Genomic DNA, 26,085 nt, shown 5'->3' with positions numbered 1-26,085 from the left:
CCATGAATGTCTGCACAAAATTCCACCTGAATCTGTCCTGTAGTTGTTGAGATATTTCAGTCTGGACCAAAGCGGTGGACCGACAGACCCGGGTTTGCCATGTTGCCCCCGTTGCCCCATGCATGTCCTGCTCCGACCGGACAGTTGTCTCCTGACGTATCCGGCGCCGCCAGACGCACCCAAAACCCCATGGGTTTGTTTTTGCACGCGTCGTTCTTCATTTTGATGTCCCGGTAGCTCGTTACAGACGCATCGCAGAAGCACAGCCTCCCTCTGACACCCTGACACCCTGACAGCCTGCACACGGAGAAAACCAGCCCCACATATAGTCTCTTTATTCTGTCTCTTCATAGACCTCTTCCTTCGGGCAGCATTGCGCTCACTTACATCCCGTCTCAGCTTCCAGACCCTGTCAGGGGCCCAGACGGAAACTGGGCAGGTTGAAAACCACTGAACGGGCATTTTGAAACGTCACACGAGGCGTCCTGTGGGACAGTCGCGTCATACGGAGTCACCGAGCGACCAGGTGCGTCGCGTGTTTTGTTACCCTCCGTTGTGGCGCCCCCCGGTGGTCAAGAAGGAGCCCTGTCCGCTGACGGTCAGGCGTCGTCGTGAAAACGTCCCGCTTTACGCCCGCGGGCCTCCTCGAGGCTTCCCCCTCAAAATCAGTTTTCCCCGTGAAACCCGAACCGCCAACGGAGAGCGGCTCAGCCCACCCGGCACCCGTCTTTTTCTTTTGTTTATAAATTGATTTTAAGGTAAAAAGTTGAATACGGTATTTTTACTGCACCGACAGATCTCTTTTGATTTGCTTTAAGAAAATAAGGTTTTAGAGCTGAATTATATTCACAGATGCCCTCGTGAGAATGGGGTTTTTTTTGCAGAATAAAGTGCCCAACAGTAAAAGGCTATTTACACATTAATGCATCAGTAATAATAATCCTGTAATAGAATATATATGTGCTGTATGTGTGTGTGTGTGATACAACAGCATCAAATGAACCTACTTTTGATACTTTAAGTACATTTTGCCAACAATACTGTTGTATTTTTTTACTTAAGTAAACTTGAATGCATGAAGTTTTACTTGCAATGGAGTATTTTTTTTTTTTTTTTACACAACGTGGCATTACTTTCGCTTAAGTGAAGTATCCGAGTATTTATTCCACCACTGTTTGATGCTCATAATGCCACACAAAAGCGCTACAGGAGATTTTTTTTTTTTTTTTGCTTTATGGTGTGAGTCATCTTTATAATAGACGATCTTTGCCCTCGGCACGCAACCAACGCGAGATTACGGAAGTATCGTTAGACTGACGGTTTGTGCGAAACGATATCTGTCCCCGTCTGTCGCGCTCTCTCTCTGTATATATATTTATACTTAGACATATGTATGTATATAACCTCTTTAAATACTAAAATGCCGAGGGTAGTCGACCTTATATGAGTCGGTAGTTTACAGGAAACATCTTCCAACTGCAGGGCGGGTTGTAACATGGAGGCCGCCGAAGGTAAAATACGACTTCATCATACGAGCTAACGTTGCTAGAGGAGATGATGCTAAATTAGCAGCTACAGTTAGCCTCGACAGCTAACGTAAACAAAGCAGTATTTAACGTTGCAAGCTTTATTTTATCTAGTCGTTCGTGGCATTTTTTTGCTTCGAGCAGAACCTCTTTCAGCAAGAATATCAATATATATCTGAGAGCCGTGCACAGACGGTGGCACCCAAGTCCGAGAAATAATGTTTTCATCAGTTTTCAACCAAAAGTAATGAGAACTTTTGCTGCTTTTCCCCCTCCAGAGCTCCAAAGCTTAGTTGACCAACCAGTAAATCAGCTGAGCAACGGAAAGCTACTCTTGAGTTATATCAGAATCGGCTATAAATGGTGCTGCTTCAGCCTAAACAGTGTAACAATCAGCAGATTTTTCTGTGTTTTCTATGAATTCAGACTGAATTTCTTTGGTTTAAACTGCTGGCCATACAAAACCAACATTTAAAGGCGTCACCTCGGGTGTGCAGCGCTGTAAACCGACGTATTTTCCGCTGTCTCATTTATATACCATCGAATAAATGACTGCGGTTTTATTAAGTTAGTGATATTAATCGCCAGTGAAATCAAAGTAAATTGTTGCTACAGATTCTGCAAAACATGAGAAAGCCAAAGACAAACAGAGGTAAATCTTCCACTGTCCCTCTTCGGAGAAGTGGATGTGTGCAGAGCAAACACGTGTGCAGCATCTGTGTTTTAGAGCAAAGGATATGAGGTAGATGGGAAATGTGGCCTTTACGTGGAGAGGGACAAACATCACAAGTCATTTTTGTGTGGGTTAGACGCTGACAATAATCTCCTCCTCCGCAGCATCATTTGATCACAGCAGTTAAACCGTGTGCAGCTCTCAACCAGGTTATGCTAAACTGTTGGGGAGTTGAAACGGTCCAGTTTGACGATGAGCTCCCCTCTGCCAGGTGTCAGCAGTGCCACGCCCACGGAGGAGATGAATGGAGCCGGGAACTTGATGGATTTCCTGGACGAGCCTTTTCCTGACGTGGGCACGTACGAAGACTTCCACACCATCGACTGGCTGAGGGAGAAATCCAGAGACACAGACCGCCACCGCAAGGTTTGACCACGTGTCCTTTTATACACGATGAGAACGAATGAAAGAAAAAATAAATAAATAAAATGTCTAGGTTGGTAGTCTGTTTTTCCCCCATTCAGACAGAGTAACGCGAGGCAGAATAGAGACACGAGGAGAATGGCGAACGGGGGTGAGAGGGTGAGAGCTGAGTTATTAAGAATAACAATGTAAAAGGAGGCAGAACGTTTTCCCAAATCCTCCCGTTGCAGTTTGAAAGGGAATCCACGCTGCGTCTACGCCAAAGGTTGTTCCGCCTCCCGCTCTTCGACAATAAGCAACACAACAACCTGTTAGTCATATTCTTCTTCTGAAACACGCGGAAGCCGAATGCTTTCCTCCTGAAAAACTCGTCTCTGTGTGAACGTGATTCCTCCAGCATCTCACAGTGAAGGTTATTATTGCAAGTATCTTAATTTGGAGGAAAAATCTGGCCCTTGAAAGTCGGAAGTACCTATTCCCATTAGGAAAGTGCGGCTGATGTTCCCTCGAGCAAAGCACTTCACCTACTTTCACTTTTTCGTTCCTCTGTTTGGACTGTACAGAATCTTTCACTTCAGTGCGAACTCTGGGAATGAATGACGTTCCTTTGTCCTTGCCCTTTTTCTGCCAGATCACCAGCAAGAGTAAAGAGTCCATCTGGGAGCTGATCAAGAGCCTGCTGGACGCCTGGTCAGGATGGGTGGTGATGCTGCTCATCGGACTGCTCTCAGGTCAGTCGGAGAAGCCGATCATTAGCACTTCCACGCTATATGGAGTCTCACACACGGCTGTGGAGGCCTTTCAGCATTAAGGGGGAAGCTACGCGGGCCCCTTTGGGTCGTGCTGGTTTTCCGCTTGTTGCGTGGCGGCAAGCGTGGGGGGGGGGCTGCTAAGCTGAAGTGCAGGCAGCGGGTGTGATGTTGAATCTCAGTCAAACAGCAGCAGTAGTGGAGATGCAGGCTAACTTAGCTTTAAACCTTTCACAGCTTTTGAGCGTTCATTAGACCCAGCCTCGAAAAGTAACGTGAACTATGTGTTTAATATTCAGTATTTTTTACAATACACTCTGGTCCCAGAGAAACACGTTGTTTGGTGAAATGACGATAAACTTGAATAGATTTGATTTGATCACTTAGATCTTGGATAAAGTGAAATCAGATGCCGATAATCTGAAAGGTCCTTGAAAATCACAAAGAGTTATTATTGTGGCGTTACTCCTTAATTGATTCCTCTCATGTTCACATGCAAGTTTGAATTTTTTTTTTGTTTTTGCCCCCCCCCCCCATCACAGGGGGATTACCAGGACTACCATCTCATTACTACTCTGATAGTGCCTCAGGTGTACTGACGCTTCCTGTTCTCTTCAGGTACACTGGCCGGAGTGATCGACCTGGCGGTGGACTGGATGACAGACCTGAAGGAAGGCGTCTGTCTGTCGGCCTTCTGGTACAGCCACGAGCAGTGCTGCTGGACGTCCAACGAGACCACGTTCGACGACCGAGACAAGTGTCCGCAGTGGCAGAAGTGGGCCGAGCTGATGACCGGCCACGCTGAGGTCAGACCTGGCTCTCACCAAAATAAAACCCCATCGGAAAAACTGCACATATACCTATTTTTTGTCTTCTTCCTTATCAGAGCATCACGATCAGGTCCAAGCCAAGTCAAAATGCGTATAGCGTATCATTTAAAAATGCTAATGCGCTTTATAGAGCGATTAGACACACAGCTAGATCGTTAAAGAGAAAAGATGTGGGTGAATAAGCGTAACCGACTTAAAAGTAATCATGTAGTCTGTTTAATAATTGTGGAGACTGAACAAAACATGGGACCTAAATAATTAAAAGTGACTGTCTGACTGTGAAGATCAGACTATTCTAGTATTCTTCATTTTCATATTCTAATACAGAGGACATTGGCTACACCTTGTAATAGAAGCTCTTTTACTGTGCTATTTTATCTGGAAATAATAAAAATAAGGTCTTCTATACACACGTAGCGTTATGCATGTGTCCAGAAGTTGAACTCTGTGTCATAATTTTAAGCTTATGAAAAGAAAATGTTACTTTATCACAACAAAAACCGAGAGACAGATACAAGAGGGAACATGCAGATGAGTTTGAATTTTACATTTGACCACAGAGAAATAACCTATTCAGGTTTATTGTCGTCATGAGCTTCACTACAGGCTCTATTTTCCTCACATATGGTAAATATGTATGTTCCACTTGGTGTTTGCATCCCTCCAGGGACAATAATAAGAATAAGGATGTGTCTGAAATCAGTTCCTGTTAACTGATTGTAGTAGTGCGCTCTGTTTGCTGTACTTTACTGTACATTTTATTTGAACGTCCAAATTCTAGGTTGAAAAAGTATTGCTTTGTAAGTCTCAAAAATTCCCGGAAGATTGACAAAGATTTGTAAATGTCTGAAATCGCATTTTATTGCTCACTATAATTTGAACCATCAAGTGTTTGTTATGTAGGAAAAGGGGGAAGTGAGTAATGAATGATTTACTAACAATAAAAAGGTGAGGTTTTTTTGTGGCTGCCATATTTGACGTTCTTCTGTGTGACTCTGCTCTTTCAGGGAGCGGGAGCGTACGTGTTGAACTACTTTCTGTACGTCCTGTGGGCACTTTTGTTTTCCTTCCTGGCCGTGTCACTGGTGCGAGTCTTCGCCCCGTACGCCTGTGGCTCAGGAATCCCAGAGGTAAGCCGTCCGCTCATGTTAAACACATCGTAGTGGATCCGGGCAGCTCAGTAGCAGGCGTGCGTCTCATTTTTTAAACCAGTTGCCACCAGATGCTACAATACTCCGAAGGAGCATTATTCGCACACACTGGCATTATTCAGCTTTTTTTCTTTTTGTCAATAAATCTCATGAAAAGACCCAACACGACAGTGTGTCAGTCCGTCTCTCGACACTATTTCGACTTCCCTCCTCTGTCTGTGTCTCTCAGCTCTGAGCCCATTGGTTCCTACTGAAGACGTAAATCTTTAAAAACACCTCATATAAATATATGGTTTCATTTTTAAAAAGTCTCAGTAATTTTCTTAAACAGCTGGTCGCTGTAGTTTTTATCAAACGAACCGGAGGAACTAGTGCATTTGTTGGGGACTGTTTTCAGCGGCGGATTAATCCACATCCGGTGCTCTAGTGAGTATTTGAGGCAGCAGGACGGTGTGTGTGTGTGTGTGTGTGTGTGTGTGTGTTTGTGGGACTGAGTTAAAATAAACTAGAGAGTGTGTGTGTTCATGGCGATGGAGGAACAAGATAGGAATAAGATATGTCAGGCTTTGATACACACAGTACTTGTTAGTAGGAGCCATTGTTTTTGTTCGTTTTGGTCTCAGGCTCCTTTAATCAGCACCTAACTAAGCTACATAGGGACACGTTTTTACTAACGGAGCCAAAATCCTCGGGTTCGTCAGACTTATCAGACGAGAGCTGATCAGATATTTATCCTACAAGTTAAAAGATCTGACCAGAAACTGGGCACCAGCTTCCACTGTCTCAAATTTTTTTAGAAACAGTTACAAAAACCGTCTTGGAAAAGTTACTGAGTTACACAAACGCACAATATCACAAGCCTTTTATCGTAGAGGTAGAACAGACGTTGGTGCTTAAACGATAAGTAAAAGCAAAAGGGACAAATGTTGCGTGGTTCCACCCTCACCAGTGTGCAAGTTGGCGGTTTTTCTGTATTTTATGTCGCTGTCAACTACAGACCTTTGGGTATTCTCTGAAATGTTCATCGTGACTAACGGATAAATTGAACAATAATCAGATGAATCTATTGAGAAAAAAATTGTTAGTCGGAGTCGTAACAGATGTTGTTGTCAATACTCGTGGTTTTGCGCAGATCAAGACCATCCTCAGCGGCTTCATCATCCGGGGCTACCTGGGGAAATGGACCCTGCTGATCAAGACGGTCACGCTGGTGCTGGCGGTGTCGTCCGGTCTCAGCCTGGGCAAGGAGGGTCCTCTGGTCCACGTGGCCTGCTGCTGCGGAAACCTCTTCTGCAGTATCTTCTCCAAGTACAGCAAGAACGAGGGCAAGCGGCGGGAGGTACGCCGCTGCTGTTCAGCTGTTTGCACGCAAGTGAAAAATACTACAAAGTGTGAAGAGTCAGTGGTATCAGCTGGTCATTAAAAACTAAACCGACTATTAACCAGAATTGAAAGCCCTCAAAAGCATCCAGATCACTGAAATACAATTATTAGAGAAATGAATTTGTTTCCATGCAATCAAATGTTTGGCTTGTAGATCTTACTCATAATGAATAAGGAAACAATCGTTGCTGACAGGGAGAATATTTCAGGTTTTTCCTCCCATTGTTCAGGACGGACTTGTTTCATTGGCTCTAGCTGTTCTGTGGAAGGAGGGAGCACTTCTACACGGGAAACAGCAAATGTTGGCATGATTTCTGTTCTCTTAATTTTCTGTTTTCTACCGTGCCCTGCAGGTGTTATCGGCTGCAGCAGCGGCTGGAGTGTCGGTGGCCTTTGGAGCGCCCATCGGAGGAGTTCTGTTCAGCCTGGAAGAGGTTTGTTATAAAATCCTGCTGCGTTTATTCAGCCTCGCGCTTCAATCACAGTGTGTGACCGTCGTGGTTTTATAAGGTTTCCTTTTCTTCTCTCTTTACCTCCTCAAGCAAGCCTCCTTTTTTTAAATTTCTTTCTAGATAAGCTGCTTCTTATCTTTAAAGACATCTCAGCGATTCTGTCTTGGGAAGTCTCTGCTCAATTTGTGGTTTTTTTGTTCCTCTTCTGTCTTCCTGTAGACCCAGTCCGTTGCTGCCTTCATGTTTTCGTCCTGCTTTTTAATTCTTCTTGGTCTTTTCTGGCTCCCTCCAGCTGTTATGTTGTTTTCTGGCTTTGGCGTTTAGTTCGTCTACAGCTCTTCCGGGTTGTTGAGGTGGAATTTCTCTGTTTTAAAATAAAAAAACAAACACTTGATGTCTCCTACTGATCACTCGTCCTTCGTCTCTCCTGCAGGTCAGTTACTATTTCCCTCTGAAGACTCTGTGGCGTTCCTTCTTCGCCGCCCTAGTCGCCGCCTTCACACTGCGCTCCATCAACCCGTTTGGCAACAGCCGGCTGGTGCTGTTCTACGTGGAGTATCATACGCCGTGGTACATGGCCGAGCTGGTCCCCTTCATCCTGCTGGGCGTGTTTGGCGGCCTCTGGGGGACCCTCTTTATCCAGGCCAACATCGCCTGGTGCCGGCGGAGGAAAACCACCCAGCTGGGGAAGTACCCGGTCCTGGAGGTCATCGCCGTGACGGGGATCACCGCGGTGCTGGCGTACCCCAACCCGTACACCCGCCGCAGCACCAGCGAGCTCATCTCCGAGCTCTTCAACGACTGCGGCGCGCTGGAGTCGTCGCAGCTCTGTGATTATATTAATAACCCCAACATGAGCCGACCAGTGGACGACATCCCAGACCGACCGGCAGGGCCCGGGGTCTACAACGCCCTGTGGCAGCTCGCCCTCGCCCTCGTCTTCAAGATCGTCATCACCATCTTCACCTTCGGCATGAAGGTCAGTGCGAGGACGATGATGAGGAATAAACGCGGTTTCTCAAGCTGCATAGTTAATGTGAAACATCTTTTTTTTTTTTTTCCCTTTTCTTAGACTTGATTTAGTTCAAGTACAGATGATTTATTTCGAGGATTTGCCAAATCTGGTTCATGGTTCCGTCCATGTGAACAAGATAATAATGTAATAAAAAAGGAGGGTGATTTGACAACATAGACTAATGGATGAGAGGAATTTGTCAGACATTGTGGATCTGTATTAAAGTAATTCCTAGTAACCTCTGAAATCCAAGCCCTGGTTAACGGCTTGAAATGGTTCCGTTTCCGCTCCAGATCCCGTCAGGTCTCTTCATTCCCAGCATGGCGGTTGGCGCGATCGCCGGGCGGATCGTGGGGATCGCCGTAGAGCAGATGGCCTACCACCACCACGACTGGATCATCTTCAAGAACTGGTGCCGGCCGGGCGCAGACTGCGTCACGCCGGGACTCTACGCCATGGTGGGGGCGGCGGCCTGTCTGGGTGAGTAGACGCGGCTCATACAGCCGTCAAAACCGTATCACAGCATCTCAGTCGCTGAAGGTCCACAAGGGTGACGGCTGTAAATCTGACGATGTTGACAGCTCAAGATTCTCATTAACTGAGTCACTCTAGTATCGTATCAGTGAAGTTACGCTTACTCTGAAATTACAAACCTCATTGTCCAGCGCTGCTTTTAGTCGCATCATTAAGGTTTGGCAGTCGTCCCCCAGCTGTTATCGACCAAGGTTATCGGATTTCAAACATATTATCAGGGGGTTTATTTAGTGTTTGCATTTTACAATTCAATTAATAATTTCATTAATTCGATAATAAGGAAATAAGATTATTAATGAGCAAACTTAATACATTGTGTAAAGGAAAATTCAATAATTGATTTTCATTAAACACAAAAGTCTATAACGGCATATCTGCATGTCTTGAAAAGTCTGTAAAAGCACTGAGACATCTGTTCCCTTAAAAAAGGAGACGCCATTAAAGAGTCTTGAATTTATTTAACAAGAGTGTTAAATGTTGTCCGCCTGCGTTAGGCATCGGTGTCAGGAGACGTTCTACGCCTCTACGACTAAAAGTGGGGTTGTCGTGCTGCAGCAGGCCGTTCAGTCCTGTTCTGTGGAGTCTCAGTCAGCACCATCAGACCCGCAGAAATCCCTTTAAATGACATTCAGTGTGACAGTTGGCGAACCTGCAGAAACCCCACATAGTCACTCCACTGGCCAACTGCAGGCTCCACACGCACAGGGCTACAACCGACTATTTTCATGGTGGATTCATCTCTGGATTTTTAGTCTGTTAAAATTTGTCGTTGTAAAAATTGTGAATGTCCATCAGAGTCATTGTGACGTCTCCAGATTCTTGTTTTGTCCGACCAACGATCCAAAAACCCAACAACAGATGTTGAGTGAAATAAAACAGCAGATCCTCACATTTGATTGATTTGTTATAAAAATAGTTGTGCAGTAATCTTTGGACTAGTTGATTAATCGACCAGTCGTCTCATCCCTGTACACTGTACATTTCCTGTAACAAACCAGTTGTGACTGGTCCTTTCAGGCGGGGTGACCAGGATGACCGTCTCTCTGGTGGTCATCATGTTCGAGCTCACCGGCGGGTTGGAGTACATCGTCCCCCTCATGGCCGCCGCCGTCACCAGCAAGTGGGTGGCTGACGCCTTCGGGAAGGAGGGAATATACGAGTCGCACATCCAGCTCAACGGGTACCCCTACCTGGACGTCAGGGACGAGTTCACCCACCGCACCCTGGCCACTGATGTGATGCGGCCCCGCAGGAACGACCCCCCACTGGCCGTCCTCACCCAGGACACCACCACGGTGGAGGACGTCGAGACGCTGATCAAAGACACAGATTATAACGGCTTCCCGGTGGTTGTGTCCAGAGAATCGGAGAGGCTCATCGGCTTCGTTCAGCGCCGGGATCTCACCCTCGCCATCAGTGAGCAGTTTAGATTCGTTGTCATGCGGTTACCAGGCCCAGAGACCTTTTTTTTATGATTTCTATATCGTAACGAACACAAAAAAAACCCTTATATGTTCTTTAAATTCTTGAGTGTGATAAAAACATTACAAAAAGAAAAACGGCATGGGGGGGGGGCTTTGTTCAAAAGATGTTTTAACAGACTTTCCTCTGTGGCCCTAAACAGAAAATGCCCGTCAGAAGCAGGACGGCGTGGTGAGCAGCTCGGTGGTCTACTTCACCGAGGACGCGCCGCAGCTGCCGGCCAGCAACCCGCAGCCGCTGAAGCTGCGACGCATCCTGAACCTCAGCCCCTTCACCGTCACGGACCACACGCCCATGGAGACGGTGGTGGACATCTTCCGCAAGCTGGGCCTCCGCCAGTGTCTGGTCACCAGGAGCGGGTAAGAAGTGTTTAGGAAAGGTACCGTAGTTGTATGTTCACAAGCTCATTTATCTATTATCTTCTAATAATCTGTCCATAAAAGAACAGTTTTCTCACCAAATTATAGAAAATTATGCAGCAGTTGACACCTGACTTCATTGCCTCAATGAACCACGAAAGCTTTTCCAGACGTAAAAACATTTTTTAAAAAAATCCCATGAAACACACAACAATCACATGTAATATTGGTGAATATTTAACCTACACTAAATGAAGTATTGAACAAACTGGGGTCCAGAGAGGAGATTTGGGTTGGTAAATATTTTTTTAAAGAATGTTTTATTATTATCATTATTATTGCTACTGGTGCATCTGTCTTATTCTCCCTTTCAATTGATTTGATTTTCTCAGTCAATAAAATGTTGGAAAATTGTTTAAAAAGTGCATCTAAATCTGTCGTCTCCAGAGTTTTGTCCAACACGAAGATATTCCCTTCAAAATGCTATAAAAGAGAGAAAAGCAGTAGATCCTCACATTTGAGCAGCTTTAACTGGAGAATGCTTGACATTTATTCTCAATCAGTGATTTTTGATCAATGAAATTTTGTTCTTTTGCAGTGAAACTGCTCCATCTGGTGGGCAAGTTGAATTATTACATGTTCTTATGTTTATATCATCACCCTGGTAACTGGGGAATCTTGGTGGCAGATTGATTTTACAACTGCTACTAATGATTTTTTTTTTCCATAATTAGGCCAATTCATTTTTGCAATAAATTGTTTGGTCAATAAACTAAAAAATAGTGAAAACTGCCATCGTCTTCATCCAAAGGTATGAAGTGTATTGTCACATAAGACAAAGGAAAAGCAGCAAGTCTTTGCAGCTGAGAGGCTGGAGTGAGGTAAAGTAAAACACATAAAAACGTCTGGCTGAGAAATCACGTGAATTGTGGCCTGTTCATTTTCTGCTAATGGACAAATCGATTGACTGCAGAGGAAGAAGTATTGTTCTTCTGCTGCACTGGCAAGTCCTACGAGTAGTGACAGGTAAGAGCCGAAGCGACCTCTGAACCACTTGTTCGTGTCCCTCTCTGTGTCTCTGCAGGCGTCTCCTGGGCATCATCACTAAGAAGGACGTCCTGCGACACATGGCTCAAATGATGAACCAGGACCCGGAGTCCATCATGTTCAATTAGCGACCGAGACGAGCTGTAGTCTGCCGACGGTGTAAATAGGTGAAACTGGTGCGACGCTACTGTACTGCAACCTGTGAAAAAGTCCCTCCCACCCCCTGACAGGCAAGTCCCACAACAGCACTGCCCCATGTGTTTTCAGTGTAGCTGCGCTGCGAGTATTTTCGGTTCAAGTTAGCCTGCGACAGAGTGCTTTTAATCAACATTTCAAACCCTCCCGAGATCAGAAACGAAAAGATAGAAAAAGTAGAGAAAGTCAGAGCTGATGAGGTGATTAAAACGTCCTGTTTCTCTTCACGGTCATCAGGTAAAAAAATGAAAAAACAAAAGAAACTGTCACGTTATGTCATCGAAGCTGAGAGCAGAGCATGTGCTGAGTGTTCAGGGAGCCAAACTCCTGGTGTTGCGGCTGATATCAGCCTTTGGTGAATCGCTTTCGCTTCTTCAGCTTCAACGGTAGCAGCTGGAAAAAAAACAAAAAAACTCACCAACCATCTCACAATCATTCGTTTAGTGCTGCTGGTTCAAATAACAGATGTAAAAAGCCTCGCTCAAGGGAAATGCTGAGACTGAAGGCAGCGGAGCTACAGAGTTCACTCACAGGGTTGTTGCACAGGCCTGGAAAGTCTGGAAAGCTTAAGAAAATTCAGTGTATAACGATCTCTCGTAATCTTAAAACGATGCCAGTGATGACCACGCATGACCCAAAGGCATTTTAGTTTAGGGCCGACTCTCCGTTCACACGTGGCGCTCCGTGTTGTTATATGGAATATTTCTCATTCAAAAAAAGGCGTGTTTGAAAAAGGGTTTTGTGTCTCGGTTCTGTAAACTCTGCTCAAGGTCTATCTGCTCGCGTCCCCTCGGCCGTATGCAACTGAAGCTTCCCTGAGTCGAGAGATTTGTCAGCTGCTGTTTCCAAGGTCGAGACATGTAAGTTTGCACCTGTAAATTCTAAGTTGAAAGCTTGGATATTGGGGCTCCATGTTTTAAGTCTGAATGTTAAGTTTTTTTTCTGCCCGCGATTTCTGTTTCGCAAGTTTGTGCCTTCAGTTTTATTCTCGCAAGCTTCCATTCGTTTTCTCACTCATTCCACGGTTTGAACAGAGCTGTACTTTAGCTGTTTACGGTTGGGTCGTTGCAGCTGGTTCTGTGAAGCCATCGGTGGTCTGGGACTACAGGCGGTCTCACTGTGTCATGATTGACCCCACAGTCGTGGTGTTCTCAGGCTGCAACTATTCATTCTTCCGCCAGGTTATTTATTTATTTTTTTGGTTGTTTGTTTTGTTTTGTTTTTTTGGTCTAAAAGATGTGAAAATACAGAACAAATGTCCATCACAATTTCTCAGAGTCCAAGTCGACGTCTTCACGTGTCTTGGGTTTTTCCAGCCAGCAGTCAAAAACTCAAAGATATTGATATAACAGTGACAGTGATATAAAGCAGCAGATTCTCAGCCGGAACCAGAGAATGTTTGGCACTTTTTTTTTTTTTTTTGACAGATGACTTAAGTGATCGATCAATTACTAAAATGTTCTGTCAGTCAGTGAATCAATTAAATGACTGTGATCTAGCCAGTTGCACTGGTTGTAGCCGCTGCAAGAAAACTGGTTCTCTCCCTCTCTCCCTCTCATCCTGTGTCGTCTTTATAAAGTTCTGCGTATAAAACCTCACCATGTTGTATCCTGTCAAACTGAAGGCGCAGACCTGCAGAGTTTACGGGTACAAACTAAGATTACTCATCCGAAACTCTCTTTCAAACACACCTTTTGAAATATTATTCTCGACCAGAGCTGCCAATAAACCGTGCGCTGGCAGATGATTGATGTTGATAGTAGCATGGGGGGGGAAAAAAAAAAATCACATTTCTTCACTTTATTAAAAATCTTTAAATCTGCTGTTGAGGTGAAAATCTGTGAAAAGTGCAGAATATTGTAGGAATCCTCAGATGTGGGCCGGTACTCGGGCGTCACTGACGCTCTATTTAAAAACAAAACAAAAAAAACGTGGGGCCAGTTGTGAGTTTTAACAAACCAGATGTGTTTGAAGTGAAGCACTACTGAATCCTGATCCCACTGTATAAACTCTCTGTACCTGGTTTTATTTAAAGCTGGGGAGTCTGTTGGACTGTTGCACTTTGTGTTTGTTATGTGTTGCTGCCATATTTATATTAATGCTGCCTGTATCACTGTTAATTTTAATGTGTCAGTGACACCAGACAACGTGTTCCTCCTGGTTTGACCTGAAGCCACAACCTCATGCGCCGTGTGTCACTGTCTGAAACACTAAATGTTGCTGGTACTGTTGGATCAGAAGACATTCTTTTTTTTTTTTGGTACCTTTTGTTAATTTAATTGTGTCAAACGGTTTCAAAAACCCTGAAAATCGGACTCCAGGCAATCAGCGGAGTTTTGTCCGATTCTCTGCAGAAACGCGGTGATTCGTGTTTTCTCGTCGTGAAGAAACCTGCTTTCACTGAACCGAAGGCCCCGACACACTGTGCGACGGCGGCGATTGTGAAAGATTTGTCCCATCGGATGAGATATACTGGGTCATTATGGTTGTCGATGCCGACCTCACGATGCGGATCAGGTGTCAGCCAGATGTGACCGGTCCACTGTAAATCCAGTTTCTTTGTCAGGACCGTTACAGAAACACAGTGGTCGCTCCATCAGTTGCATTTATTCAGTCTTGATGAGCAGTTTTTAGCTACAGCAATAAATCCAGCAGGCTGAGATTTGTAGATGTTAACTCTGGTATCAGATCAGCGCTTGATATCCCACTGTTTTGAAAATAGCTAATTTCCTCACTTTTCTCCTGCTCATCTACGGCACACGGATTTCAAATACACTAGACAGAGACATTGATGGACGAAGCAAGATGATGGTTTCTCTTAGGACTAAATTTTCAGCTTTCAAGCCGAAGTACCACAGGTTAAGTCAAGTGTCTCTAACCGGCTGGAACCTGAATCATAAAGACAAAGCAGATCGGCTACATGGAGTTTTCTTTTCGCCCTAATGTGCCGTCTTGTAGTTTTCTTCACAAATTCCGTCAAAATAGACAGAAAAAGTCAAAATGAAAGGAGATCATTTGTTCCTCAATTCGTGACCCTGCCAGCGTTTTGACGCAGGCCGTCGCAGTCTCTGAATGTCTGGATTCAAAGTATTGGTGGACCTGTGTCACGATCTGGGACTGACGACCAAATATTTCACCATCACACAAAAGCGCATGTGAAGGGGCCTGTTACATAAACTGACAAAAATAACCCGGTACCTGTGTTGTTTGTGACTCTCAACGCTAAATACGCTTCATTAAGGAGAAGTTGTGACGCGTGTAGCTGCAGATGGATCTTTCAAATGGAGGAAACTTTCTCAGAAGGACAGAAGCGTCCTTGAAGTTGCTAATGTTTCTGTTCCGGTGTTGGAAATGATCCAGGACAGCAAACGTTAACAAAAAGCTCTTAGAAATATCAGGACCGCACAAAAAGATTCTGGAAACTGCTAAAGACATTTTTGTCTTGAGTCCTGCTCCTCGACTGCACATTTAGTGTTTTTATCCCCTCGGTCACTTCCTGTGTCGTGGTCTTTGTTGTAGTGAAAAATAAGCTGCTAACACTTCATAAAAACTGGAATCTTTGTTGGTACCTTAGCATCACAAATATAGAAAACACTCTGTGTTGTTAAAGCAAATGATCAATGTTTTGTTTTTAAATGCCAAGAGAATGTACTGGAAAAAACAAGCTGTGTATATATCGAACAGTTATCGTGAGCATTTTTAATTTAATTTCCTTTTGTCTGAAACACTAATGTTGAGCTCTGCTTATTTTTTATTTTTAACTCTCAAATAATTATCAGATTCTTATTTCGTCCAGAAAACAGACATTTGCACTTTTGCTTTTGGATTTGTGAATGAAGTGATTGAAAAATAAACCTTTCAGTTTACCTGCTGATGCTTAATAAAGACGGTTCAGTTTGTTTTTGTTTTTTTACAAATGTGTACAGAGTTGACTGTATTTTTCTCACTGATGCTGTAAATCATGCTGTTACCAGGCCTTACAAATACTAGACTTCAAGTCCAGGCAGAAAAATAGATCTTCATGACCAGCATACAGTATCAGCAGGAAAGACCAACACTTTCTTAAGTTTCTAAACTAAAAGTCAGAACTAAGCTCAGTTTCAAGGCATCTTAAATATGTTTTTTTTTTTTTTTATAAAGTATTAGTTAAAAGAACAGATTGGAACTAGTGGCACAATCATACATGGCAAAGAATGAAAAACAAGCACTTTTTAAAAGTTTAAAAGGGACTGATTGATTGTGAAACATTTGGATGTGCACATAAAATCAGTGATAGATTAGTTTGATTCACATCGATCAAAATGAGTGAGAAAAACAATTTTACATTGGGTAATTTAAAGGATAAGTCTGGAGTTGTTCTATATTTTTCTTCTAATTGTCATTGGTTTTCTACTGAAAACAAATCTTTAAAAACAGCTCACAAATACATAGTTTCATTTTTTTTTTTTTTTTTAAAAGGGCTCAGTAATTTCCTGAACAGCTGCTCTATGGCTCAGAGGCATAAGACACATCAGGCTGTCTCTCTCTCACACACACACACACACACACACACACACACACACACACACACACACACACACACACACGACATGTTGGTTTGGGTCTCTTTAAGGATTTGTTGACTATGAGAAAAATATAGAACATCTGCGGATTTATCCCACTCTTACCAAAACTGTAAAAACCTACGTTGTCCACTAGATGGAGCTGTTTACCCTCCCGTCTTTGTTTCACCAGCGGATGTCGGCCGAGGTCGACCAAAAAACAAATGAGATCATTAATTTTCCCATTAAAATAAAACCAGCATGTCCAATCAGATCGCAGTGGTTCCCCCTCGACTTTAGTGGCGCTGATTCTCACCGCTGTCGGACAAATCTCACACATCAACCAACATCTAAGTTGCACTGTGAAATTCTTGTTTTGTATAATACGAAAAATACTCTAAAAATAAACAGTGTATTTGTCTTTATTCTTATTTTTCACATACAGCGTAGAAACTATGCATGCAGTTCCCTACAAATGACAATGCCACACGTTTTCCGATGGGATGGATTCATGTCGTTCTAACACGCTGCTGCAGATTATAATGGTCTGAACTAACTGATATCTGTGAAGTGAAAACATCTCCGGACCTCTTCCTCCTCAGGCTTTAGCGGGCCCCTCCTCGTCTTTGCTGGCTCTCTCCATGTCAGAGTAGTACTCCAGGGCCCTTCGCACCGGCTCCAGGATGTGTTGCTGCGCAACAACACGACGGTTAACGTCAAAAGGCTTGAATCAATAAAGGAAAAACGTAAAAAGAAACACACCAAAACTTCAGTTCATGAACCCAAACAGTTCCCAACAAATACGGCGCGTGGAAAGAAAAGTGTACAGAGAGACATTTGGTGACTAATTTGAATAGTCGGGATTGAAAATGGAAAGTAAAAAATATGATTAATCCATCCAATCCACATGTATTTAGTGAGGAGGCTTTAACTTTATATATCATGATTCTCATCTTTTGTTTTTAAAGCGGAAGAAAGGAGGATTTTCCTTTTTAAAACTCACATTTTATTACGTTGGGAAAAATTCACATCTTGTGCCCAAACTGAGAGTTACCTGTGTGTACCTGACGAAGAGCCGGTTTTTTCAAAGGGAGAATCTGACGGCGTTGGGTCTTTGGGACGGACTCTGGGAGCATCAGCTCAGTGTGTGAGCGCCTCTTTCTCCCGTTTTCTCTACGATTTGACTGTCCAGTGACGCAAATCCTCAGTAAGTGTCCCCTTAAGTCCTGTTACATATTGTCCTTATGTAGTGATTTTAAAATGCTGTAGTTTCAAGTTTATTAGGGCTGCAGCTAACAGTTGTGTTCATTCAGATGAATCTGCCAAGTGTCAGTAAAAAATGCCCGTCATAACTCAACACAGACCAAAGTGGCGTCTTGATGTATTGTTTCGAAGATATTCAGTTCATTATCATGTGTGACAAAGAAAAGCATCAAATCGTCACACTTGAGACGCTGGGAACGGCAGATATTTGGCGTTTATGCTTTTAAAAAAACGGCTCAATTACTTTAATTATTGAATTAACAGAGTAGTCGCTGATCAGTTTTCTGTCGATTGACTGATGAATGAATCAATCAGCTCTCAGGTACATGTTGTACTTTATGTACTTTTCAGAGAGACACTCCATGAAATACGGACGACTTCCCTCCCAAAAGAATCGGATCCATAAGCAGAGTTGACGATAAGACCAGACTCGATACATGGTATCGTTCAGTGTAGAGCAGCGGGGATATTTTACCTCCAGGCAGGGGAAGAGCTTGGTGAGCTCGCTGAAGAGCGGCAGGAGAACGAATCGGATGAAGCTGGTCTGGGAGGACGGCTTGGACACTTTGTCTCGGTCCATGAACGGAGCCACCGGAAGCCCCTTGAGTTTCTCCGTGTCGCTCTGTGGCACCACACACCGAAACAAGAACAAAGGCAAACACGTCTGTCCCGGGTTTTATTTAAATTTCAACACACACCGGAATCCTTTTGAAAGAGCGTCGTTATTGCACTGAAATCAACTCTCAACTCTAAAGAAGCAAAACGGGGCGTATATTCTGGAGGACTGTTTGGGCCCCTTTGGTTCAGTTGAGAGCACTCAGATTTATCAAACCGTATTAGTCTAGTGTACTTGAGTCAGCTCATGATTTTTATTTTAATGATTTTTACTTCTCATGTGAAAATGAATAATTTGACTCTTAAGAAAAAGTGAGAGGAGAGGTGGATTGTAAGGGAGGTTTTAGTCCAGGTGTCTCTTTCCTTGTCGGCCTTATTCAGCTTTATCCAGATATGTTGCTACAGTGATCAAAACCTGGACGTCTCATTTTGGAATTCAGCCCTCTGTTTCCAGTGATACCTAACCTGAATCCTTTTCAGTTTCTTTGGTTACCGCTCTCCATCACTGATGGCAGCCGTTTCCGGTCGCTTCCCGTGTGTTGATCAGTGAACTGAGAGTAAAAACCTGGTTGAAGAACTCCTGCAGCAGACAGTCCAGCCAGGGCTCGGCCACCGCCATCGGCCTCGCCTCGTTGGAGATGTCGCTCACCTTCACCATGATCTTCATCAGCTGGAAACAAGGACGCAGAATCAGGAGCAACCGGTAAGAGAGTTCGGTCCTGCTGACACGAGGTTCCTTTTGGAGTGAGAGCTAGAATTTCAAACGGTCCGACTTGGGCAAAGTGTAGGGAAAATAAAACTAGTGTCTGCCTTTTGCTGTTCGGAAGCATTTCATGGGCTGACTCCTGAATTTCCTGCACAATTGCTGCTGATAACGAGCCAGACCCAGTTTTATTTTTCCAGATCTAAGTCTTAATTGTTTCATCTGCTTATTTGACTATTTCTTTTTAACCTTATGTTATTCGTTTCATTTTGGACCCTTCATTGATTTTACGAGTCAATGTTCTAGATGTGAAATCACTTAATCTTCATTTACCCGTGTAAGCACCTTTTGTTTTCAAAATAGCTGCATTAATTAAATACTGAAGATCTAGAAATATACGGAAAAGATGTGAATACAGGAAAATACTGTTGTTAAAAAATATATTAGAAATCAGTTGAAACACAATGTAAGTGATGATGAAAATGATCAGCAGAAGTAGAGTAAAAACACTGTGTCAATACATGATGGCAGTTTTTTGTTATATAGACCAAAACAGGAGGAAAAATAAGAGGTCTGGTCGTCTGTGCTGTTGTTTTGCTGTTTGAATGTGAAGGGAAAAGTAAAAAGTTAAATTAAATTGACTAAACTTGACCTAAAAAGACTGAAAACACAGAGAAGAGAGGAAAAAAAAACTGTTTACAGACGGTCTCAGTGTGTTTTTCTTTACCACTTCCTTGTGGTCCTGGTTGGTGAAGTCGAACACCGGCTGCATGAGTTTGAACTTGTTGAGGATTTCGTAGTGCCTCGCCATGTCGGTGGCCAGAATGCACCTGAAAAAAATACATTCAGGGAAAAAAATGAAACAAAAATACCCGAGCAAACGAGACAGCATCAACGTGGACGAAGTGATTGAGGCTGTTGGCTGAAGTCTTACTTGATCATTCCTCCGCGGATGTGTTTGTACTGCTCGCCGGTCAGGTTTTTTAGGATGTTGCACTCCGGCTGCAAAGGGAAAGACATTCTGCAGCCCTTTAATGCGTTTCCAACGGTTACAATATTAAATAGGAAAGTCTGATTTTGTGTTTTTATTTAACTCCTTCAGTAACTCCAGGGTAACATGAGTCATGACAATTTAATTGTTGTACTTGATTAAAACAGGTTTGTTTTTAAAAATTGAAGTAAAATATTTGGGTGTCATGAAGAGAAGGAACAGCTAAGAGACGTATTTGATCTACAACTTTGTTTTAATCATTTATTCATATTACCAATCAGAAAGAGTAGCAAAACATCCATATGGGCCTCTATATATGATTTGGTCTGTTTATCCATTTATTTATTTATCCATTGTTTATTATCTTAGTTGAAATGGACCAAAAAAGCTGAATAACATTTTGGTTGTAGATATTTTAATACATCAAATTTTTGAGATATTTGCTGCCAAAAACAAAAGTTATTGTAAATCAGATTCTTTTCTTTTCGCTGGAAATAACGCTCTCTTTCAAGTTTATCAGTAAGATCAGTGGTTTTGTGGTTTGATTCCTGTTAACGCATCGTGTCTTTCGTACCTTGGACAGGATGCCAAAGGCGACGGCACAGTGGTGGTTTTCCAGGGGTGAAATGTCGTTGTAGCGAAGAGCTAAGTCAGTCTGCGCATTGATCTGTGTGAAATAAAAAAGAAAAAAAAAGTACCCATCAATTTTAAACAAAGACCTTGAATTATAAAACACAGGGATTAAAAGCCGAACGGAACGGCAGTGAGGTGACCTGGTAGACGTTGTTGTAGCCGGGGTGGTCGAGGTCGTGGCACAGAGCTGAGGTCAACATGATCAACAGGTCGACTCTTCCTAGTTTATTCCTGAGGTCCGTCAGCCAAATCAGCCCGTACATCTGCAGAAGGAAGTCCCAGCAAACACCAGTAACACCAGCAACACCAGTAACACCAGCACCAGAGGGAAGCGGCTCTGATTCCACAACATTAACCTGCGCTCACAGAGATTCTGTCTTTTGTACTCAGGTCAAAGCTAAACTGAAAATCAATATTTTATATACACATATATATTTCAACCCTGACCAATATATTGGTGGATAAGCTGATATAATCAACATACAAATCACCTGTACGTTGGCAGATATTCTAAAGAAATCGTTAATGTTTCACTGGCTGCATTTATTCGTATATTTGGCCCCTATTTTTAATTAAACTTTCCTATGTTGAATGTATTTTTATATTAAAATGTGCATATTTGAAGCTGTATATAGATTTCCATATATTCATTGGTGGAAGAAGTGTTCAAGTAAAAGTGGCATTCAAAATTTGACTAAGATAAAAGTAAGAAATCGGAACAAAACATACTCAAAGTATCAAAGTAACAGTAAAAGTGCTCATTGTGCCTAAAGCCCCTTGTGAGTGTTGCGTCAGTTCTCTATACTACTGGATTATTATTATTGATTTATCGACATGTTTTCCAATGATCCAATAGCCAATAGACAAAAGATAATTGGCAACTGTTTGATAATTGATTCGTTGTTGAAGTAACTTTTCAAGCAAAAATTTGGTTTTTCTTTTTTTCCTTTTATCATTGTAATCTCTTTTTCACTTGATTTTCAGATGACACTGAGTCCGTCCTCGTCCTGCTTCGTACCATCTGGGTGACGCAGAAGCAGTGCTGGAAGTTGTGGAAGGGGATGTTGTTGTAGTGGCAGTAGACCTCAAACAGGAAGTTCTGCAGGACCTCCGGCTCGATGTGGAACGCCGTCAGGAAGTCCAGGTCCGTGTACATCACCTGGAGGAGCACCAGCATCTCCGCCTCCTCCCACTGCCTGCGAGCGACAGCACACACAGGTGTGAAAGGAGTGTGTGCGTGTGTGTGTGTGAGAGTCTGAGAGTGTGTGTGTGTGTGTGTGTGTGTATGTACCCACCAGTTGTCAAAAATGGGAGTTTTCAGATGCTCTCTCACTTCTTCTGTCACCTGCAGCGAGCTGCGACAGAAAAGACACAAGTCTCTAATGTGCCGAAAAGCCCCCGCAGACCTGTATCAGGTCGAGGTCTGAGGACCAACATGTTTCTGACGCAGCAGGTAACGCTCATGATGACTTCCTGCAGGATGTATCATGAATTCCTGTTGCTCACCATCAGTAAATGATCACGATGTCTTCATGTGACTAGTTAACACTAAATAGCTCCTCTATTAATGATTGTTAACTCACTGTTACTTCGTACGTTAAGTGATGTGCCACCAAATGTTTCCAGCTACATGGAAGAAGGGCATTTGGGACCCATCAGCCCCATCTGTTTTCACTGAACTGTAAAGCTGATTTATGGCTTTATAAAAAAAAGAAAAAAAAGCTGGTGGTCAGGTGCAAAAGCTGGAACCCAAGTTTTATGTTTATTTTACTCTATTTGCTTAATATGAAGTCATCCATCGTGTTCCATAAACATCAGGTTCACATCTTATTTAGGGCTGAGAGGAATCAGCAGTAACAGCAGCGTTACGACGAGGTCACCTCATGTTGAGGAACTTCCTGCGGACTTGCTGGCGCTCCTCCTGCACGCTCAGCTGAGGCGTTTTGGGTTTCGGGCAGAACTTGGACAGCTGCTGGTCGCCGTCGGCCTTGAACAGACCCATCCAGCTCAGGTGCTCCGCGCTCTGACAGTGGGGAGAATGAAACTTCATTATCACTGGACAACTTTTCGTTTTCAGGTTTGCTTAGATTTGTGTGTGTGTGTGCAGAAGTTAGAAGATGATGTTTTCCTTTTTAAAATAAGCCGGCGATAGTCTTGCGGATGTACAGGCGATGACACAGAAAGAGAGCCATGTTATTTTTCTAATTGTTCATTATTGTTGTTATTATATAATGATCGCAGCCGGCGGAAACGGACACGGTGAGCGCTTTTATGAACGAAGGAAATGAATTCTATGTAAGAGTGCTGTCATCTCATGGCCCACCCCTCATAGGATCGGTCACCGATCTTCACAGCACAGCCCGGGTGAACAACAGAAATCGTCCACCCCTCACTGGTACAAGGTTTCCTACCTGAGCGTTCCTTAATAAGTTGCCAGTTTGAGATTCTCACTTCCCAACAGTCATTTCAGCATCATCAGCGTCACGGCCGTCATTCATGCGCAGCAGCTTACCTGCTGACTGGATGTGGACTTGGACTGTGTCTCCTGCAGCTGTGGTGGATTCGACTTATTTCCACATGTTTGGAGAATGAATCTGTTCCAGGAACCTGCGGCTTTGTAGGATTAAAGACCTGCTGTGCTTGTGTGATTGACGAACCTCCAGCTTCCTCTTGAAAGACTCCACGTGGCTCTTCAGCCCGCTGATGATATCCGGCGTCTTTCCCACGTCTTCGGTGACCCTGCTCTCCAGGTGATGCAGCCTGAAGGTGGAGACAGGAAACCGCAGTGAGTCCTTTGCATCCGGGCGCTGCAGTCAATCACCTTTCAGGACGCGCTCACCTGTATTCCATGTTGTCCAGCTCTGGTGGCATCGCCACGCCTGCGGAAAGACACGAAACTGAAAAGATCAGACGTCGTGGCAATTTGCAGATAAACCCACGTTATCAAAATATTTTACATACATTTGTCAGAGTATTTTCTTATCTTTTTAACCCCTTGAATCATCTCGTGACACATGAGATTCATCTCGAGACCCCCTTGTGGGAACCACTTTATTTCTTTGAGCCCCATTGCATGCACGAAAGGTTCAATGTGAATAAAGTTTATTTTCATATCATTTTAGTAAATAGAGCTTGTGCCCAGAGCCATAGTGAGGGCTTTAGAGATACTAATTTAAAATTTCCCCCAGTGAAGCCCCACCCTCAAAGAAACACTGCTAATGTGTATTTTTTCACATTATGTTTATTCATTTAACTGTTCAATTATAGCATTTTTTTTTTAAATTTTATCTCCACTTTGCCAGGAATAAAATTGTGGTGCAGAAATACAAAATCCATCGATTTTATTTTAATCTAACTTGTTTTGCAATTTATCAATTGTTATTCCCCAAAAACAGTAGGAGGACATATGAGTAGCTGGTCCCACAAGATTTAAGAAAAAATACCCTTTTTTGGGGACTGAAACCTCACAGCATCTGTGAAGTCGTCCATTAAATAAAGAGTTTTCATTCCAAAATGGACATGTCGGATAATGGAAACGACTCTGGGATGTAAGATATCACAGAGGAGGCCGCTCACTCCGCAGATCTGACGCCACCACCTCCAGTCGGTAGTACGATTCCTCGCTGTTGGCCTCCAGCCGGGGGGAGATGTTCACCACGCTGCCGTTGGCGTTGTACATCTTCAGGATGTGGTGAGGCCCCGCCTCCGCCGCTGCCCGAAACAGATCTGTCGCACAGATAGTTGAGGATAGTTCAGGATTATGGTTCAAGTCTGGTTCAAACTACAAATAAAACAGATCAAGTTCACGTGCGGAAATCACTTAATCGCAAACATCAGGACGATGCGTTTACCTGGCAGGCGCCTCTAGTCCGAAGCAAGAAAGACTCGAAAAGTTAAAGAACGAAAGCTGCAGTGTCTCCCTCACAAACAAATAACTCAAAGTGTGTTTCAGTTCCGCAGTACAGACGCTTATCTGGTCTACCTCTGAGGGGCATGGTACCTAAAGTGAGTTTTACCAAGCTGAGTTTAAACATGTGGTACAGCCAAAGGTAAAGCGTCCTGTGAACCGACGTCAGCAGAGGGCCTACGTTTCAAGTCCAGTATAAAATCCTAGGTTCACTCTGGTTAGCAGAAAAATTGGAAATTTTAAAGGTCAAGTGCCTCAGACAAGGAGCCACTGTCCAGCTGTCACATGGTTTATTCATCACTGTCTCAAGATGACAAGGGCAAAGAGGACAAAGCGCTTTAAGCCGGGGACCTGTCAAAGCCACATGGAGGTCAGGTCTTTACGGAGAAGCCACAGGAACATTCATGACCATGAAGTGATCCGAAACTAGCGTTTCAGACATGCTGCGCTCCACATATTACTCCTTTTCTGACACCTTCATCTGTGATCAAATCGAATGTCTAAAGGAAATAGCGGTTGTCACACGGTTCACGTTATGCTAATGAATGTCAAATCAGCAGCTGTCACAAACCGCAGGCCCTGTCTCTTACCTTTGACATCTGCAGCAGAGCAGTCGGCTGAAAACTCGGCCTGCTCCAGCCTCCCGTTAACCATGAAATGGATGATTTTTGTTGTCATCCCAGAGCCAGGTGGGACGTGACCTGCTCCAGAAATGAAAATGAGACCTCTTGACACTGACATGTACACCTTGAATGTGGAAAGGGGGCACCTGCAGCTGACACAGAGCCCACCCCCTCATCCATCCATCCATCCACGGCTGACTTACCAACCGGGCGAAGTGGACAACTGCTCAGGATCCTCATATCCTTTACTCCATAATATTACGTAATTTGTTTAATCGCAAATTTGTTGGAAGTTTGTACCATTAAAGTAAAATATCAACTAAATCCTTCTTGTATGCCAGCTTCGTCGTGTTTTATCAAATTGCTTCAATTTTTTTTTTCTGTATCAAGTAATTAACACACAGAAAACCTCGGGCAAATTAAGTACTTTTCCATCATAGGAAAACTGTAGGGCTGCAACTAGCAGTTATTTTAATTACTGACTTTATTTGATTAATCATTTTGTCTTTTAAAATGCCAGAAAATATTACAAAAAATGCCCCTTATAATTTCCAAGGTGACATCTTCAAATGTCTTGTTTTGTTTGACCAACAGTCCAAAATCCAAAGATATTCAGTTTAAAAAAAAAAAAAACTAAACTAAAAGGATGATTCAATCATCAAAATAGTTGCTTTCTTTGTTTTTGTTCTGTCCATCAACTAATCAACCAATGGACCTACCGTTGCAGCTCCTGGATCTGACATTTATTTTCTTTAACAACTGATTGATTGTTCAGTGTGTAAAATGTCAGAAAATAGTGAATGAGGATCATCAATATTCTCTGAAGCCAAAGTTGACATATTCAAACTCAAAAATGCTGAGTTTCCTATCATAGAAGACTGGGAAAACAGCAAATATGCCCATCTGAGAAGCTGGTGCCAGTTAACTTTTAAGGCTTTTTTTGTTCCGAAGATAACTTAAAAATCAGACTTATTGCCAATGAATTGTCTC

The 26,085-nt window shown here is 43.3% G+C and overlaps 2 protein-coding genes across 3 annotated transcripts in view; one reads left to right on the top strand and one right to left on the bottom strand.

The window, feature by feature from the left end:
• Positions 1–1,238: 1,238 nt before the first annotated feature.
• On the top strand, positions 1,239–15,704 carry LOC120798110 (H(+)/Cl(-) exchange transporter 4). Of its 2 annotated transcripts, none has more exons than XM_040142148.1 (12): positions 1,239–1,319; positions 2,471–2,625; positions 3,254–3,353; positions 3,990–4,177; positions 5,209–5,331; positions 6,485–6,691; positions 7,089–7,169; positions 7,621–8,166; positions 8,496–8,682; positions 9,754–10,152; positions 10,361–10,577; positions 11,662–15,704. In XM_040142148.1, the coding sequence occupies exons 2-12, from the start codon at positions 2,500–2,502 to the stop codon at positions 11,750–11,752; spliced, it is 2,265 nt and encodes a 754-aa protein (XP_039998082.1). In that variant the 5' UTR covers positions 1,239–1,319; positions 2,471–2,499; the 3' UTR covers positions 11,753–15,704. The 2 variants fall into 2 exon arrangements, with proteins under 2 accessions (XP_039998082.1, XP_039998081.1); XM_040142147.1 differs by lacking the exon at positions 1,239–1,319 and adding an exon at positions 1,331–1,511.
• Positions 15,705–16,830: 1,126 nt separating this feature from the next.
• The window catches only part of LOC120798361 (high affinity cGMP-specific 3',5'-cyclic phosphodiesterase 9A-like), a 10,479-nt gene continuing 1,224 nt past the window's right edge, over positions 16,831–26,085 (bottom strand). The window contains exons 3-16 of the mRNA XM_040142611.1: positions 25,063–25,173; positions 24,142–24,291; positions 23,405–23,444; positions 23,223–23,325; positions 22,446–22,609; positions 21,861–21,920; positions 21,584–21,761; positions 20,706–20,828; positions 20,507–20,599; positions 19,876–19,943; positions 19,669–19,771; positions 18,804–18,908; positions 18,099–18,245; positions 16,831–17,051 (exon numbers count right to left, since the gene is read on the bottom strand). Coding sequence (XP_039998545.1) covers positions 16,959–17,051; positions 18,099–18,245; positions 18,804–18,908; positions 19,669–19,771; positions 19,876–19,943; positions 20,507–20,599; positions 20,706–20,828; positions 21,584–21,761; positions 21,861–21,920; positions 22,446–22,609; positions 23,223–23,325; positions 23,405–23,444; positions 24,142–24,291; positions 25,063–25,173 — 1,538 coding nt within the window. The 3' untranslated portion in view covers positions 16,831–16,958. The remainder of the gene's footprint in view (positions 17,052–18,098; positions 18,246–18,803; positions 18,909–19,668; positions 19,772–19,875; positions 19,944–20,506; positions 20,600–20,705; positions 20,829–21,583; positions 21,762–21,860; positions 21,921–22,445; positions 22,610–23,222; positions 23,326–23,404; positions 23,445–24,141; positions 24,292–25,062; positions 25,174–26,085) is intronic.

Source organism: Xiphias gladius, chromosome 13 (assembly GCF_016859285.1).
Source record: "Xiphias gladius isolate SHS-SW01 ecotype Sanya breed wild chromosome 13, ASM1685928v1, whole genome shotgun sequence".
NCBI lineage: Eukaryota > Metazoa > Chordata > Actinopteri > Istiophoriformes > Xiphiidae > Xiphias > Xiphias gladius.
This window is presented reverse-complemented; position numbering and strand designations above follow the sequence as displayed.